This window comes from Zonotrichia leucophrys, chromosome 1 (genome assembly GCF_028769735.1).
Source record: "Zonotrichia leucophrys gambelii isolate GWCS_2022_RI chromosome 1, RI_Zleu_2.0, whole genome shotgun sequence".
Lineage (NCBI taxonomy): Eukaryota > Metazoa > Chordata > Aves > Passeriformes > Passerellidae > Zonotrichia > Zonotrichia leucophrys.
In genome coordinates this window covers 3,895,359-3,914,236 of record NC_088169.1, presented here as the reverse complement: position 1 = coordinate 3,914,236, position 18,878 = coordinate 3,895,359, and the positions used below count along the sequence as shown (strand labels likewise).

At 39.3% G+C, this 18,878-nt stretch overlaps 1 protein-coding gene across 2 annotated transcripts in view; it reads left to right on the top strand.

The window, feature by feature from the left end:
* BRWD1 (bromodomain and WD repeat domain containing 1) overlaps nucleotides 1–18,878 on the top strand; it is a 61,568-nt gene that overhangs the window by 37,451 nt on the left and 5,239 nt on the right. The window contains exons 28-40 of one of the 2 annotated variants that reach the window (XM_064705387.1): nucleotides 152–263; nucleotides 3,758–3,819; nucleotides 4,591–4,746; nucleotides 5,783–5,903; nucleotides 7,625–7,750; nucleotides 8,292–8,367; nucleotides 8,878–8,922; nucleotides 9,022–9,168; nucleotides 9,829–9,981; nucleotides 10,233–10,402; nucleotides 12,636–12,871; nucleotides 15,967–16,158; nucleotides 16,940–17,914. In XM_064705387.1, the coding sequence (XP_064561457.1) occupies nucleotides 152–263; nucleotides 3,758–3,819; nucleotides 4,591–4,746; nucleotides 5,783–5,903; nucleotides 7,625–7,750; nucleotides 8,292–8,367; nucleotides 8,878–8,922; nucleotides 9,022–9,168; nucleotides 9,829–9,981; nucleotides 10,233–10,402; nucleotides 12,636–12,871; nucleotides 15,967–16,158; nucleotides 16,940–17,914 (2,571 nt within the window). Of the gene's footprint in view, nucleotides 1–151; nucleotides 264–3,757; nucleotides 3,820–4,590; nucleotides 4,747–5,782; nucleotides 5,904–7,624; nucleotides 7,751–8,291; nucleotides 8,368–8,877; nucleotides 8,923–9,021; nucleotides 9,169–9,828; nucleotides 9,982–10,232; nucleotides 10,403–12,635; nucleotides 12,872–15,966; nucleotides 16,159–16,939; nucleotides 17,915–18,878 lie in introns of those variants that run through there. The other variant, XM_064705396.1, reaches the window with a different exon arrangement.

The following is an 18,878-nucleotide window of genomic DNA, read 5'->3' as shown; positions in this document are numbered from 1 at the left end:
TTAAAGCTAAATAACAGACTTATGTGTCAGTGAGTCTAGAACTTTAATTATGGAAAGAAATCAAGCAGTACCTTTATCAGAAGTTTTTGTGATGGCCTGTGGCAGCCCCAGGGTGAAGTGCTGCTCTCAGCAGTGTCTGTGTTTGCTGCAGCCGACAGGTTCCGCTCCATCATTGACGATGCCTGGTGGTTTGGGACAGTGCTGGGTCAGGAACCTTACCAGCCTCAGTATCCAGACAGTCACTTCCAGTGCTACAGTGTCAAGTGAGTACACCAAGGTTTAATTTCCAATGTTATCAGAGTGCCTTTGCTGTCACACAGCTGCCTCATTGCTATGGCAATGTATAAATTGTTCACTGTCGGGTTTTCTCGGCTGTTTGAGGGGCCTGGAAAGGCCCGGAGTGGCCTTGGGGCAGCCCGCGTATCGAAGGACGAGAAGAGGCTTCAGTTCTTCTTTCGGTTTTTATGTTTATTAATTGTTTATCTAAAAGATTTTCTTTCAGCCCAACAGAGGTCTGCTCAGCAGCCAGCCATGAGCACACTGTGCCGCCCTCCGTACAGACACCTATCTTTATACCCATTGTTACGTGTACAATATTTATCATTTTTCCCCAATCCTTTTTATTCTTATTGCTGGGTGCACTTTCAGTAATGACCAATCCCAAAGCGCCACCATCACCACAGAAGATGGAGGAGAAGAAGAAGAAGGACAGGACACACCCCAATTCCTCCATCTTACTTCTCTAAACCCCCCTGTACAGAAATCCTAAACCCTGTGTTTCACTCTCTAATTAACCAATCCCTTCACCATTCACCCCGGTGAAACCCTCCTGTCCTCATACAGGTGTCGTCTCCCGTGTAGGGTCAAAGTCCAGCCACCAGACACTTCTGGCAACATTCCAGGACTCCCGAGCCCCCCAAGGTGGTCTCGGTGGCTCAGCACCTCAGGACTCAGATCCTGAGATCCCACAGTTCACTTTGGTTATTTTACTCCTGGTATTGTCACTTCGTAGCACAGTGTGGACATGTCATAGCTTGTGGCAGCTTGGTAATGAGCAGGAATATGGTAAAAGCAGTTGTTGACCTCTTCACATTTCCTGTACTGAGTAATTCTGTGTCCCTTGCACAAAGCAAGCAATGCAGTTTTCTGTGGACATTAATTATTGTTCTGCACTGAGAGTTGGTTTGGGGATGCTGAATCTCCTCTGTGGCTGCTGACATCCTCAATGCCTCAAGTCCTCACACTTTGTCTTCCACATTGTGCCCCCTTTTTCATATCAACAAACAGGCCTTGACACAGAGGAGGGGAAGGGCAAAGAAAGACATCTCTGGACTTCAGTGCTCAGACTCAGACACTGACCTTGACCTGCCCTGTCCACACTGTCTGGAATTCACAGAATGGTTTGGGTGGGAAGGGACCCTAAAGACAATCTTGTCCCTTGCCATAGGCAGGGACCTTCTGCTCTCCCAGGTTACTCAGAGCTCCAAACAGCCTGGCCTTGGGCACTGTGGGCAGTTTGTGTCAGGGCCTCCCCACCCTCAGAGTCAAGAATTCCTCTGCAGTTTCTGATCTAACCCTTCCCTCCTACAGCCTAAAGCCATTCCCCCTCTCCTTCACTCCATTGTGAACATCCCTCTCCAGCCTTCTTGTCACCTCCTTTAGAAAGAATAATTCTGGGATTTTGCTTGATTTGGTTTCCCCCAGCAAGGGAGGACTGTAAGGAGAATAAACAGTGAATATTCAATATTCCTGTTTCTAACATGCCCAGAGATAATTCCCATGTCACAGTTTCATTGTTGGAGGACTCCTTCATTGTTTTTTCACTCAAAGGCTTTTGAACCTGTTGCTCACCACAAAGAAGTGAAATTTTATAGGTACTGGACAATCCACTGACCCTGCCAAGGCTGTGTTAGATGTTTTGGTTCCCTGTCTCATCCTTGTCTTCTCTCTCAATGATTGTCCTTGGTGGGAAGGTTGAAGGAACTCCCAGACTGAAATTCTTCCCTTCCATATTCCATCCATTCCATGTGTTTTGTTGTGCCACAGATGTTCCTTAGGAGCAAGTTCAGGTGGGCTTTGGATTTTTCTTGGCCAGTTCCAAATCCAGTTTCCAGTCATGAACAAAAGCCTGGTGCCAATTTCCTGAGCTCCCTTCTCCTGTGAGACCTAAAGGATATTGCAATATTTTAATGCATCAGCCTTTACCAGAAAAGTCTAGAGCTGCTTTCAAGGAAGGAATGCTGTGTTCCTTAAGATCCTTTTCCAAAAGGGCTTTATTCTGTCTGGCTCTTCTTGAGCAGAATCCTAGGATGTGTCTGTGAAAATACCTGGAGTGTTTGGCAGCTGTATTTAAGTTTTGTGACTTTTCTGAGTCTGTTGCTCTTTTTGTCACACTTACTTCAGTTTATCACTGTTAGTGTTGTATGGAAAATAAATGAATTGAAGGTAATTTTCATTTTTTTTGTTATTTTATTGGCAAGACAATAATAGGTGTTTGTGTAGAAGCAGCATGATTTATTATGAAGTTGCATTACCTGGATGAGTGGAACTTAAGCAGAACTAAGTGGGGCTTAAGCTGTACTAAACTCTTGATAAAATGATGAATTAATATATCCATTTGTGCATATCCACAACTTGTGAAGCATTGCACAGTAACTGGGGAGGAGAACTGAACAGATCAACCTTTAGGACTCTAAAATCCAACAGGCTGAATGATCCAGGTTTTCCAGGGCATTGGGAAATCCAAAGCAATGGAGATCCTTGCCAGAGCAGGGGTTCAGTTACAGAACACTCTGAGCATGATCATTGCAGTTGGTTTGAAATAAATGCACAGGAGGCATTGGAGCAAATAATGAGATTATTAATGCATCAGAATTAGAGCCAGGAATTTGGAGAGCTCTGACAGGAAACTGCTGGCCAAGCTCTGGAGGGAAATTGGTGAAGTGCAGTCTGATCTGTTGATTCCTGGGATGTGCTTGTAATAAGAAATAAAAAAGGGAGAGAAAGGATTAACCCAGCTGTAGGAAGGATCCAGCACTCCATCTGTACAGGGTCTGCATCACTGAGGTGTGAGGCTGATCCTGTCAGACATTTCTTACCTTGGAAATAGCAAAATGTATTGGTATTTTATGTATTTTTAAAAACATGTAAAAATCTGCCCAAATGTGGTGGGATTTGGAGAGATCTCAGAATGATCTCACACCTCAGTTCAGTCTCAGAGTGAATATCCAGGTCCATCAAGAGCACCTGTCTTACTTTTGGTTTTTCTTGAACCTTAATTAACTTCAGTTTCTTCATTTTATATTTATTCTTTTCTTTGTCTTGCTGCCCTCTGCCTCATAAATGGAAGTGCTAACATGAAATGTCTCACTTCCTGTTCTTCCTTCATCCACAACTCCTGTTGTGATCAGCAAAAAAAATCTCCTGTGTTTTTTTTTTTCAAATCTTCCCCTTGATATGATCTCACTTTTCCAAATGTGCAGCTTATTTTTCTTCATCTTCTTGATACAGGCTTTGTAAAATTGATTTATGTATTGGGTAAGTTGTATGCATCAAAATCAAATTTTAATCTGAAGTTGATCAGGAAGAGTATTTCCTTTTTGCTGATTGCAAAGCAATGCCTTTGTGTCTGTACATGTTTATACAGTGTATTTTGTCAATACCTACAAGTTGATGTAATTTAAGTGTGCATATAGGTAAGATTTAAATATGTTTGGAGTCAAAAGTAAATTTTGTATTTTTCTTACTTGGTGAACAGATGGGACAATGGTGAAATTGAAAAGCTGAGCCCGTGGGACATGGAACCAGTCCCTGATAATGGTAGGTAAAAACCCCTTAATAAAACTTAATAAAATTAAGTTTTATAAAGTTTTTTAAATAAAGCTTAATATGCTTCTCTCTCTTTCCAGTTTCTTTGTTTCATGCAGATGACTCCTGTCTTAAAGACAATCTTGATTCAGATTCAGTGAAATAATTTGAAAATACCTCTATTTTTTCCTCTTGCATCTTCAGAGCAATTTTTAAAAAAGTACTTTAAATGTGTAGCTCTGACTTAGAGAATAAAACCTGCTACTTCCAAATGGCAGGTTTCAAAAAATGTATCAAGTTTCAAACTATGAATTTGTTGTAGTATACCATAATACAAGGAGATGTAAGAAGAATATAAATAAAATAACTTCCAGTCAGCAAACCCTTACTGCACATAGTTTAAACCCAACAATTTATAAAGTTTGCTGGTCAAATCCAAATTATCTGTAAATAAAAGAGTGGAATTTGAGGTTTGTCTTCATATTTCACTTTTCCAGTACTTGTCAGTACCAGCTGGGAGTGGGGAGGAACATTTGGGAGATACTGAGGGAGTAGTTACTGAATAAACTGTCAGAAAGGGAATAAACTTAATTCAAAACTGCAGAAAAACAGAATTTTAAAAATTGCTGTACACCCTTTTGTATCATTTTTTCCCCACAGCCTTAGCATTAAGCTCTATTTCAAGGCATGGATTTCTTTGTCAGATACAAGCACACAATTATTAAATAACTGAATGCTCAACAATTTCCCTTGTTCTCACTGCTTGCCCGTTGCTGTGTGCAGTGGATCAGCCTGAGGAGCTGGGAGCGAGTGTCTCAGTGAGCCTGGAGGAGGTGGAGAAGCTCCTGTACAAGCCCCAGCAGGGGGAGTGGGGGCTGCGGTCGCGGGACGAGGCCTGCGAGCGGATCATCCGCGGCATCGACCAGCTCATGACCCTTGGTGAGTGCCAGCTGAGCTTCAGCTGCTTTTCTCCTCATGGTGCATTTATAGACAGCCTGGAATATCCATGGCATCCTTTAAAAATCCCCTCTGATAAAGTACTTTAATGAGAAAATGTTCTTTGTGTTTGTACTGAGATCTCTGATTTTGTACCATTGATTTTATAACATCCATCTCATTGGTCAGGGACCTGCAGGCTTTGAAATAAAATCCCAGAATGGCTTGGGTTGGGAGGAACCTGAAAACCAGTCCAGTTCCTGCCATGGGCAGGAATATTAATCTCTCTTTGATTTTTCTTTTTATTTTTCTTCTTTTCAATATGCTTATTCAGCTCCAAATATAAAGCCACATCTTGATATGAAACAGTTTTCTAGGTCATTATCCTCAGAAATGGGAGATGTGGAGTGCTGGCATATTGCAGAAATCAAGGATGATCCCAAGAATCAGCAGAAAGAGGATCATGGACTTTGCTGAATCCAAAAGTGCCCTCACAGTGCTTTATAACTTTGGCAGTGTGTTGTGCCATGGGGGAACAAAATGAGAATGTTACCAAGGCTTTCCCTCCCAGAGGTTTAGGGAGGTGATCAAAAGGAGAAGGAAGAAAAAGGCAAAACACAAAAAAGTGCAGGAAGAGGTGCAATTTCTCTAAAAAGAGAAGCCAAGGCTGGAGAGTTGTAGAATCATGGAATGGATTGAGTTGGAAAGAATCTTAAAAATCATTTCATCCCACCCCTGCCGTGGCAGGGACACCTCCCACTGTCCCAGGCTGCTCCAAGCCCCAACATCCAGCCTGGCCTTGGGCACTGCCAGGGATCCAGGGGTGGAATTCCATCCCAGCCCTGCCCACCCTGCCAGGGAACAATTCCTAATTCCCAATCTCCCATCCATCCCTGCTCTCTGTCAGTTTAAAGCCATTCCCTGTTCTGTCCCTCCATCCTTTGGAAACTGTCTCTTTCCTCTCAGCTCCTTCAGGCCCTGCAAGGCCAGAAATGAAGTCAAACAGTAAAATGTTGCTGTTGTTGCTGTTTTTCACCAGACATCTCAGCAGCCTTTGCTGGCCCCGTGGATCTGTGCACGTACCCCAAGTACTGCACGGTGGTCGCGTACCCGACGGACCTGACCACCATCCGCACCCGCCTGGCCAACCGCTTCTACAGGTGAGGCTGAATTCCTGCCACCACCCTGCTCTGAGCAATCCCATTTCAAACCAGCACATGGGGAAAAACTCCCTGCACTTCCTTTAAATTCAGATTTTGAAGTGCTGTCCTTGAGGTATGTTGAACATGAAGAAGGTTAAGCTGTTGCTGTTTTCAGAAATGAGCTTAAACGCAAGAGGGGAAATGTTAAATATAAATGTTAAATATAAACAGCAGCATTTTAAATGATAAAAACTTAAAAGTCTTTCCTCTGTCTCTGTCAGAGGAAGGAGACCAGGACACCAGTTGGTTCATCATGGCCCACTTTATTGAACAAATATCAAACACTTATACAGCAAATAATAAGCTTATGAATATTCTGTAAGCCAAGCAATCTATTGGTTAAACTATAGCATTAACTCATCCACATTAACTCATCCACATTCCTTTGAGACTCCGTTCTCTATCTCTCCTGCCTCACTGTCCATTTCTTTATCATGTTTTGAGAGAATCAAGGACACATTATCTCACACCTGCAAGATTTGGAACTAACTATGGTCTTGTACTTTTCCATTCTCTGTCCTGCTACAGAAACACAAAAGGCCTCTGCCTGTCTCTGCCCTAGTTAGGGCATCTTTCCCAAATTAATTCAGCTGTGTCCCCTCTCCTCAAGCCACCCTTTGACAAAACTCTCCACAATCTCCTCTGTAACGATGACAGAGCTCTGGTTTGATGGATGTGCTGGTCAGCCATAGCTTGAATATCTATCTAAGTATATTCTTCATCTAGACCTGCATTCAGTGTGTCTGTAAATACAGTGAAGAGGCATTAATAGTGATTTTCCTCCTGTATAAGATGGATAAAATGTTTTGTGAAATAATTAGAAGTTCTATAGGTGAAGAACTGCAGATTTGGGGTATCTCTGCTTCACAGGTATAAAGAAATGGGAAAATGAGTTGTAAAAATGAAATTACAGGTTTGTGGCAGCTCGTTTCTATCAAGTTATAATTTCAGTTTGTAGCAGTTTCTCAAATCTTATTTTTAAGATTTTAAGTCTGTCATTTTACAGGGGGCACTGTTTTCAGTGGTCAGTTGGCCTCAAAGCAAGGTCTTTAAGGGAAAACAGAAAGGAACATAATAGCAGGGATCCATTAAAAATGTAATTGGACAAAGCTCTTGTCACTCCTTTTTAATTGTTTGTGTTTTGCATTAAAAGTTCCCCAGATATGTCTCAACTTGTGTTCCATTTCTCAGGGCTTTGTAACAAGCAGCTTCTGATATTTCCAGAAGAATTGTGATAATTTAGAGTAGTGATTAAATTATATTCTTCCCCTTCCTTTTGAATCAGTCAAATGTAATACTTTTAAAAATGCTTGTGTTTTTAAAGAATCCAGGAAATCCACAGTCCTTGGGATGATTTCTGTGATATTTTATGATTTAGGGGTAACAAGTGCTGGTGCTTACTTGGCCAGCTGAATTAACTGAGTTTATGTCTGAATTTATATCAAATTGCCTAAGGATGAATTATTAATAATGAGTTGGGAAATGAGGGATAAAAAATGTTCATTGCTGGTTCTGCTTCCTTGGGTTTTCCATGTGAAGGAGAAGTTTGAGACTGCCCTAAAGGGCCATAAAACAGAGGACATCTAAATCTAATATGGAGAGAAAATTCCAGAGATACAATTTTTGCTGGTTTTAAGCTTTTCTGTAGTATTAAAGGTGCAATATTTTCTAATTTGAAGGAGAATTTCAGCATTGGTTTGGGAAGTCAGATACATTGAAAGCAATGCCAGAACCTTCAATGAGCCTGGGAGTGCTATTGCCAGAGCTGCAAAAAAAATCACCACCCAGCTCCTAAAGTTTATCAAGTAAGTGGCATTTTAATGTAAATAATGCTTGAATCCTGGTGCTTTTGAAGAGAGGAATGTAAAAACAGCTCAGGATCCCTGTGTGGTGAGCCCTGCTTTAAAGGAAGGACAGGTGTCTAATTCTGAGTGTTACCTTAAATACTGGCATGTTTAGCAAAGAGGCATTTTACCTTTTTTTCTGGTGTTACAGTCCCAAAATGTCACTTGAGATTGAGTATGTTAAATAGCTCATCCTCTAAAATGTGACTTCTGTGCTGTCCTGTGTAGAATTTCCTGTTGGAGCTTGTCTGACTTAATTAAAAGGTTAAAATCAACTGAGAGGATAAAATAAACTCATTTATTTAGAAATGAGTGTGAGCAGCCTTCCTGCAGCTGGGCAGGCCCCTTTCAAATCCCTAATCCTGATTTTTATATTCCATTTAATGCTCAGTTCCTGTCTTCCCTTTAATATGGAGCACTTGGTTGTGGCTGAGTTTAATTTAGGAAACAACAACAGCTCTGCTTTTGCTATTCCATTAACAGAGATTTAATTGCATTGCAGTGACCAGGACTGTACAAATATTTTTGAATTATGTAGCACAACAGATGATGAACAAGATTGTCATGATGCTGATCTGGTAAGTTGTGGGTTTTTTGTGGAAAATTCAGTAATTTATGGTGGTAAGAAAATACCAACAACCTTCAAATATTGTTGGTAAAATTGCTGAGTTATTTACATAGCTAATACAAACATGGGCTATATTAGGAATTTTTATGAATGTTTTATGTCATTATATGTCATATATTATATTATATATATTATTATGTCATTTATTAGTGAATTGCATTGCTGGTAATATTTAGTGACTGAATTCAAACCTGTTGAGTAACTTCTAATTGCAATTTCTCATGGTGGTTTTTCCTTTTCTCAAACCACTGGAGATTCCAGACTCCAGCTCTTGTCCTTATCTAGGATATTGCTTTCCAAACCTCCCAGATGCTGTGGTGTATTTTTTATCCTCATCTTTTGACAGAATTAAGAAGAAAATTTAATTTTACCACAGTTTCAAATCTAATGACACTTTTAGCCTCCATCACCTATTTTTTTCCTACATCACTTCTAAGATAATTGATTTTATTTTGTGCAGGATGATGAAAAATGTGTTCCAAGAACATCATACAGAAGAAGAAAAGTGAGTTGGCCAATCTTTACCTTATAACCCAAATCAGGTTGAATTTTTTTCTTGCTCTATTCCAATAATTAATTTCCCTAACTTCTTTTCCCCCTCAAGGGACGGGGTTTAAAAAAAGGCAAAAACCTGAAAAGTGGCTATGATGAAAACTGCTGGAAGAAGCAGTGCATGGAACTGGTGAATTTAATTTTCCAGTGTGAGGATTCTGAACCTTTCAGGCAGCCAGTTGATTTGGATCAATATCCTGTAAGTTGTGCTTGATAACCTTAATGGATTCTTCTTTTCTTGCTGTGCCTTGTAAGGAGATTATTTTAGAAAAAATCTGTATTTTCTTAATTAAAATAAGTATCTTGAAGGTCTAAAATCTGTTTCCTAAGCCTGAGCTATGAATTTGATTTTTTAGCTGTTCATGGTAATCTTACTATCCCTCAATCTCTTTTTTCTCTGAAAACCCAACAGAATTAATCTAAAGGAGAAAAACTTCTTTACAGCACATAACTTCTGGTGACTCCATATTTTAAGCCTCACTTCAGGGTTTAAAAACATCGTGAGGTTCTCTAAAAAAAACAAAAATGGGAGACAAAGATTGAGGTGTTTTGATGGGATTTGATTTTGGGGTTTTCTGTGTGGTAATTGTGTTTTGGGGCAGTTTTTTTGGGGTTTTTTCTGCTGGTTTTTTTATACCAGATCTGTTTTCTCACAGTAAAATTCATGGAATAATGAAAAAGGAGATTTTAAATCAAACTGTCTCAACAAAAGTGTTGCTTTCTGCTATGGTGCTTCCTTTTTCACTGCTGCTGAAGATAATTGTGTCATTTTAGCTACTCCAAAATGACAAATAAAATTCAAAAGATTTTTTTTTTCCTTTATACTTTCACAGATTTTTTTTTCATATGTTTTTAATAGGATTACAGACATATTATAGACACTCCAATGGATTTTGGTACAGTGAAGGAAACCCTGGAAGCTGGGAATTATGACACTCCAATGGAACTGTGCAAAGATATCAGACTGATATTCAGCAATGCAAAATCTTATACTCCAAATAAAAAATCAAAGGTAGCTGTCACTGTCTGGGGGTTTCTGAATGAAATAAATCTTATTTTGCAATTTGTTAATCAGTATTTTTGATAAAACTGTTGGTTTGGTAGATAATGGGGAGAAATAGGATAAAAATATTTAATATGTTAATTTCCTGTTTATTTGGTGTTGCACAGGACTGCTTGTGCTTTTCCTATTGTTTTTAATATTACAAATATTAATTTTGGATCAAAGGCTCTGTTTTTAATAGAAAGCACTTCCTTACCCAGATTTACAGTATGACCTTGAGATTGTCAGCACTGTTTGAAGAGAAAATCCGAAGAATTGTTTCAGATTTCAAAAATGGGCAGAAACAGAATGAGAAGCTGAGGAGAAACCAGAGGTACAGCAGAAGATTCAATAATCAAAGCTCAGGGCAGCAGCCCACCAAAATGCTCAGGTAACCAAATCATGCAGGTACAAAGATCTCTCAGCTCACTGATACTCATTTTGACTCTCACATTTAGTCTTTGAAGAGGTGAACAATTGATTTTTTAAATGATTTATAACCCCAGTGAAACTATTTATAATTTTCATGCAGTAGGAAAAATGTGTTAAAAAAACAGGGGCTTTTTTATAGTATAAAACTGAGAAATACCTGGAGACAGAAGAGTAGAAATGTTGGGTTTTTCTTTAATATTTGAATCAGAAAATTAATATTTAAGTAAAATAATGAGGAATGAAACAAAGATTACTTGCTGGATATATTACACACATGAAAATCTGCATAAATGACATATTTTGTTACATACAGAATAAAGTCAGTCCTATGGAATTTCTAGAAATTCACTTGCTGTAGCTTTCAGTTAGGAGCCAGATTTGCCTTTTCTCTTTTGAAGGCAACCAAGCTTTTGACACAATTTCTGTTTGACATGATTAACTCATTTTCCTAATTTATATGTGGAACAAAATACAAAAGCTAAATGTGGTAAATTACTGACACTGAACTTCACCCTTCTGCTGCTGTCCAGTCTTCATTCTCTGGCAGGGAAAGGGCAGGAATAAGTGTTTTAATTAAAAAAAAAGAACCCAAACCTAATTTAAAATACCCCAAACCTAATTTCAGGGGATTAGTTTTATACTTTAAAATAACCACCCACCAGGACAGGCAGAAATTGTCTTTTGAATCTCATTTGTGCTCACATCTGGAGAATTGTGTGTGACTGTTCAGTGGGGCACAGCAGAAGTGAGGTTTGGTATAACAGAAATTACCTTGTGCACCTGGATGAGTGTCTGAAAACCTGCAATGTAAAGAAAAAACTGACAAAAAACCAGTTCTGTGGGTGAAAAGAATGGATTGAGCAGGATTGCAGGCAGCACTCAGGCATGTGGAGGTAAGGAAGGATCAGTTTAGTGAAATTTTCTTTATTTTAAACAGTGAACTGTAGGGTTCCACCTTCTGTGTGTGTTGGGAACTTGGTTTATTTGGAATAACAACAATAATAACAATAATAACAATAACAATAATAACAATAACAATAACAATAATAATAATAATAATAATAATAATAATAATAATAATAATAATAATAATAATAATAATAATAATAATAATAATAATAATAATAATAATAATAATAATAATATAATAATAATAATAATAATAATAATTTGCCTGTATAGCATTTAGTTGGAGGCTCATGTGCACCTAACCAGAGGAAGGAACTGAGGCTGCTGCAGTGGAAATGAGAGAACACGAATTGTCTGGGGGACATCCACCATTAAATTCTGTTTCTCAGAGCAGACAAAGGTTGTCTCCTCTTGTGTGACTGCCCAAGGAGTGCAGACTGTTATTTCATCAAAGTAAATCTTTTTAATGTTTAGTAAATGTTCATGTTTATCCTTTCCAGAGGTAAAACTGTCCCACACCACATTAGCTCATAAAACTGTTAACCGAAAGGTTGGTGGTTCGTGCCCACCCAGGGACGCCAATTGTCCGGTTTTTGGCTGTTTGAGGGGCCTGGAAAGGCCCGGGGTGGCCTTGGGGCAGCCGCGTTTCAAAGGAACAGAAGAGACTTCAGTTCTTCTTTCGGTCTTTATGTTTATTAATTGTTTATCTAAAAGATTTTCTCTCGGCCCGACAGAGCTCTGCTCAGCAGCCAGCCATGAGCACACTGTCTGCCCTCCGGGCGGTCACCTATCTTTATACCCAAAGTTACGTGTACAATATTTATCATTTTTCCCCAATACCATTTATTCTTATTGCCCGGTGCACTTTTAGTAATGACCAATCCTAAAGTGCCACCATCACCACAGAAGATGGAGGAGAAGAAGAAGAAGAAGAAGGACAGGACACGCCCCAATTCCTCCATCTTACTTCTCTAAACCCCCTGTACAGAAATCCTAAACCCTGTGTCTCACCCTCTAATTAACTAATCCCTTCACCATTCACCCCGGTGAAACCCTCCTGTCCTCATACAGGTGTCGTCTCCTGTGTGGGATCAAAGTCCAGCCACCAGACACTTCTGGAACATTCCAGGACTCCCGAGCCCCCCAAGGGTGCTCTCGGTGACTCGGCACCTCAGTCCTGAGCTGCTGAGATCCCACACCACACCACATTAGCTCATAAAACCCTCCCAGAAATAAAAAAGCAAATGAAACGTTGTCTTCTCTCTCCTACTTTCACTCTGTAGAAATCTGAAGCAGAAGCCACTCAAGTCTCAGGCCAAACTTGAAGCTGAGCAGGAAGAAGCTTTTGCTGAGCCTACCTCAAGCAGAGCTGCCTGTGGCAGCAGCCACAGACCCAGCGCTGCCTCCTACGGGCGCAGCTCCTCGGGAGAGTCCTCAGACTCCGCCTGCCGGGCGTCCTGCGAGAGGAGCGGCAAGGGCAGAGCCGCCCCCCGGGCCAACTGCTCTGCTTTGGCATCAGGTGGGGATTTGCAATGGCTGCAAAACGAGCTTGGTGGTTTTAATGGGAATTTTTTTTCCACAAGTGTCGGTTTTTCTCGGCTGTTTGAGGGGCCTGGAAAGGCCCGGAGTGGCCTTGGGGCAGCCCGCGTATCGAAGGACGAGAAGAGGCTTCAGTTCTTCTTTCGGTTTTTATGTTTATTAATTGTTTATCTAAAAGATGTTCTTTCAGCCCGACAGAGATCTGCTCAGCAGTCAGCCATGAGCACACTGTGCTGTCCTCCGTACAGACACCTATCTTTATACCCATGGTTACGTGTACAATATTTATCATTTTTCCCCAATACCATTTATTCTTATTGCTGGGTGCACTTTCAGTAATAACCAATCCAAAAATGCCACCATCACCAAAGAAGATGGAGGAGAAGAAGAAGAAGAAGAAGGACAGGACACGCCCCAATTCCTCCATCTTACTTCTCTAAACCCCCCTGTACAGAAATCCTAAACCCTGTGTCTCACCCTCTAATTAACTGATCCCTTCACCATTCACCCCGGTGAAGCCCTCATCCTTGTCGTCTCCTGTGTAGGGTCAAAGTCCAGCCACCAGACACTTCTGGCAACATTCCAGGACTCCCGAGCCCCCCAAGAGTGGTCTCGGTGGCCCGGCACCTCAGGACTCAGATCCTGAGATCCGACACACAAGGTTTAGGGTTTTTGTGTGAGGCGCAGTTTTGTGTTTTAGTGGATTGCGGACACTTAGATTATTTGTGTACTATATTGCGCGGGGGCGTCCACGGCCCTGGAATCCGGCTGGCTGGTGAGGGGCGAAGGGCAGGGCCCCTGCACAGCTGAACCCAGCCCCCCTCGGCGTCTTGGCCTCGGGCTGGGCTGGGTGATAGCTCGGAGCAGCGCGGTGAGAGACGAATTAGGAGGCGACCACTTGCTGGGGGTAAACTGTCGGTTTATTACAGAAGAACCAACAAGGAGGGGAAACACCCAGCAAATGGCCCCGAACAGGGGGCGGGAGAGGATTTTAAGGGAAAAAGGGGGGAAAAGGCAGGGAAACCCGGCTATCCAATAGTAATACATATTTGGAGGTACGAAACATAACTGATATACCAAAGTAACCAACTGTTATAAATCATAGGAGGGGCTCCGGGGCTACAGCCAACCATAACTCCCAGAGAAAAGAAAATTCTCGAAACCTGGGAGGAGAAAAGGAGTGATTGACTGGACCCAAGGAGGAAACAACTTTCACTTTATAAGAGAAACCAGGGGAGGAGCAGTTTCATTTCCATAGCAACCTAACTGACAGGGTAGCAGCAGGAAGTCCTGGGAAAGGAAGAAACCATTTAATACAGAAAATGGGGGAGCAACTAACAAACTTAAGAACACACCACAGCACTATATATAATTTTTTTGCTTTGAAATAGTATATTTACTATATATACTATTTACTATTTACTATATATACTATTTGAAATAGTATGTAGTAAATTTACTTTTATTAATAAAGAAATGTGTCAACAGAAGAGCATAGAGTGTTTGATGATTGCTACTATATAAAATACAGGTTGTATGCCCATATATGTATATTTATATTACATAAAACTTCTTATACAGGATTTGATAATTGATTCTATATAAAATATAGGTATGCCCATATATGTATATATATAAAAAATATATATATACCAATATGTATATATTTTATATATGCTATATAGAACTTCTTATAGAGTATTTGATAATTGATTCTATATAAAATATAGGTATGCCCATATATGTGTGTGTGTATATATATATATATATAATATAAAACTTCTTACACAGTATTTGATAATTGATTCCATATAAAATATAGGTATGCCCATATATGTATATATTTATATTATATAAAACTTCTTAGAGAGTATTTGAGAATTGATTCTATATAAAATGTAGGTATGCCCATATATGTATATATATATATGTTATGTAAAACTTCTTATACAGTATTTGATAATTGATTCTATATAAAATATATGTATGCCCATATATGTATATATATAAAATATATATATATACCAATATGTATATATTTTATATATGCTATATAGAACTTCTTAGAGAGTATTTGATAATTGATATTGTATAAAATAAAAGTTGTATGCCCATATATGTATATTTATATTATATAAAACTGTATTTTATAGAGTATTTGATAATTGATTCTATATAAAATGTAGGTATGCCCATATATGTATATATATAAAATATATATATACATACCAATATATATATATTTTATATATGTTACATAAAACTTCTTATAGAGTATTTGATAATTGACACTATATAAAATACAGGTTGTATGCCCATATATGTATATTTATATTATATAAAACTTTTTATAGAGTATTTGATAATTGATTCTATATAAAATGTAGGTATGCCCATATATATATATGTATAAAATATATATATACCTATATATATATTTTATATATGTTATATAAAACTTCTTATAGAGTATTTGATAATTGATTCTATATAAAATATAGGTATGCCCATATATGTATATATATAAAATATATGTATATACCAATATATATATTTTATATCTGTTATATAAAACTTCTTACAGAGTATTTGATAATTGGTACTATATCAAATACAGGTTTTATGCCCATATATGTATAGATATGTTATACAAAACTTCCTATCCACAATTAGCAAATGACAGAAGTTCCCTGAGACTTTAAAGCTTTCCCTTTTCCCCTCTACCTCACCTTGCAAAAATTCAGCTTATTTCAAAGAATAAGAATGCAAGTTCTGGTAAAATCTGTTAGAAAATGTTCTGTGTTTTGGGTTTTTTTAAACATGATTTTTACTTAAATCTGGTGCTTGAAAAGAGCTGTTTCATTTTAATTGAAACTTAAATACAGGTTTAAGAAGCTTCCTGTCACTGAACATTGTATGAATATGGATTTTGTTGAGATATCAGTTTGATATTCAGGCATGAGAATTTATTTTAAGATAATGTGAGAAAACTGAAGATTCCAGGATCAGCAAAATGTAACTCTTAACTGGAAGCTGTTTAGAATTCTAACTGCCAATTGTGTTTTTTTTTAACAGAGAGTGAAATAGAAGGTTCTGGGGTTTCTTCATCTTCTTCCTCTTCATCTTCATCCTCCTCCAGCAGCTCAGAAGAGAGCAAAGGCTGTGCTGGGGCTGCTGTGTCCCCCTCTGCCCTGCCCAACGGGGTGTGCAGGAGGAACAGCAGCCGCAGGCTGACCCGCACCCGAGCTGCTCAGAGGAAACAGACAGGTGGGGGCCAGGAGTGCCTTGTCAACAGCAAGAAAAGCCCACATTTTTATGTTTATATTTATAAAAAATGAGTGAAGTTGGTATTTTTTTAAATCATTGTATGTGTAAGATATTCTTTTTTTTTTTTACTGGTGTGTGACCGTGTTCACAGGGGTCTGAGGATGAGGATCTGACTCCATGTTTCAGAAGGCTGATTTATTATTTTATGATATATATTAAATTAAAATAATACTAAAAGAAAGGATTTTAACAGAAGGCTAATTAAGAATAGAAAAAGAAGGAATGATAACAAAGGCTTGTGGCTCAGAGTCCAAGCCAGCTGACTGTGATTGGCCATTAATTAGAAACAACCCCATGAGACCAATCCCAGATGCACCTGTTGCATTCCACAGCAGCAGATAATCATTGTTTACATTTTGTTCCTGAGGCCTCCCAGCTTCTCAGGAGAAAAAATCCTAAGGAAAGGATTTTTCAGAAAATATCATGGCTACACTGGTGCTAATTTTGAAGCTCTCACATACTACTTTCAACTTTTTAAAAGATTTTTTCATGACTAGGGGAACGGCAGAAACCAAGAGCTGGGTGGGAGGGAATGACTTGCAACATATCTTAAGAAAAAACAAAACCACAATGAATCTGAAATTTATGACAGCAAAAGCACCTGACTGTCACTAGGGCTTATATTTCATGCATGTCTGTGGGTTGAACCTGTCCCTGTTTTGACAGGGTTTCAAAGCTGCTGTTCCATATTTAAGATATTAACCTCTGCTTTCCTTTACAGGAGCAGTTCTGCAGGAAAATGGGAACACAAGGAAAACAGTCAGGAAAAAGTTATATGGAAGTGACTCTGAAAATACTTCAGCAATGACATCCGAGTCCCTCAGCAACAGCAAGGGCAGGCACAGGAAGGTCCCACGCAGGAGTGCTGCTGTGGCTGCCAACAAGCTGAGGCTGATGAGTGATGTGGAGGAAGAGGTGTCGAGCTCGGAGAGCATCGGGCTCTGCAGGAACAGGAAGCTGCCGCACCGCAACGCCTCGGCCGCCGCCAGGAGAATGCTGCTGGAGGGCTCTGAGGATGAGGCAGGCCTCAAGTCTGAGAGTGACAAAGAAATAGGAGAGCAGCTCACCAAGAGGAAAACTCTTTCTCAGCCTGGTTGTTCTGCTCCACGAAGGAAATTTGTCAGCGAGTCTGAGAACGGAAGTTCGGATTCTGAGCCCGACGCGCAGAGCAAGCAGAAGAGCTGGCAGAGCAACGGGCACAAGCTCAGGGGCTCTGTCTGCTCTGTGTCTCCCAAAGGGAAAAGTCCCACCTTAGACTTTTCAGAGGAGGACTCCAAAAGCCATAATTCTGAGGATGGGGGCAGCCAGAAGGTTTCTGAGCAGTCAACACCTGCCCATCACAAGCCTGCAGTGAGCAACTCTGAGGATGAGGCGGACTCTGAGCCGGACAGGTGGAATGGCAGGAAAGCCTCTGGGCTGCAGCCGTCTCCTCCCTTAAAAAAAGCAAAAGTCTTGAGTGATTTAGAGGACACAGCAGAATCTGAAGCAGAAGCCAGAGAGGAGGAGAAGAGTTTTGTGTGGGAGAGCTTGGTGCCCACTAAGATTGTGAGGGGTTCCAAATCTGGAGCCGCCTCCGGCTTCCATCGCTCTTCGGATTCGGACTCGGAGAGTGATTCCAATAACAGCAATTACTGTGAAACTTCTGCAAAAGCAAAGATGAGGAAGAGGAAAGGAAAAACAAAAGTAGTTAGAAAAGGTAACATTTTTAAAGTTAATTTCTCTGTTATTAAATACTGAGTAGAGGACAGAGGAAATCTCCAGGAGAGCAGAGTGTTCTTTCTCTTTATCCAGCTCCTTGTTTTGAGGATAACCAAACCCTCTGCTTTGCAGTTCTGTTACCTTGCCCTAATTTCCTGTTGAGATTTTCTCTGCTACAGCAGATTTACAACTCTTCATTTCAATTTGGAGTAACTTTATTGATCATTTTCCAAAATAAATTTGATGGAAAGCTGTTTAAATTATTCTCACATCCATGGTGTGCACAGGAACCTGAAATTTGATTTGACTTTGAGATTTTATTTTATCAATGATGTGTAGAGTCCTTAACACAGACAGGCACTTGGCAGAAATAAGATTTATATTCCACCTGTTTCAGAAAGTGAAATTCCTTTATTTTTGTGTTTTATTCTGTAATTTTATCTGTCACTCAGACCTTTGTGTGGTGGCTGATCATGATTTATAGAGTTGGATTGGTTTGGGGTTTTGTTGTCATGTACACTGTACCTTCATATAATCAGGGAATTAATCCTGATTTGGAATTTGAAAGACTATTCAGAGTTTGGTGCAATCCTTCCAATCCTGTCAATATACTTTAAGAATCTTAAGAAAATGATTGGTTTTTTAATTAATTACTATGTCTGTTAAGATGACTCAGTCTTGACAGTTTTCCACAAGGAATATTTACTTGTTTTGTCCCAAGATCTTATATTTAATATGTTTATAGGGGCATATTTGTAAAGTTCTATTTTTCAAATATGTATTATATATATATATATATAAAACTGTAACTGTATATGTAACACACTGCTCAATTAGCCAGCTAAACAATTTATGTGGAAGCTTTGCTTTGGTTATTTTTAATATATAGATAAAATATAAAAAAGCATAATGTGTTTTGATATGTAAAACAGTCTGTATGTAGTTCTGTAATGTATATTACG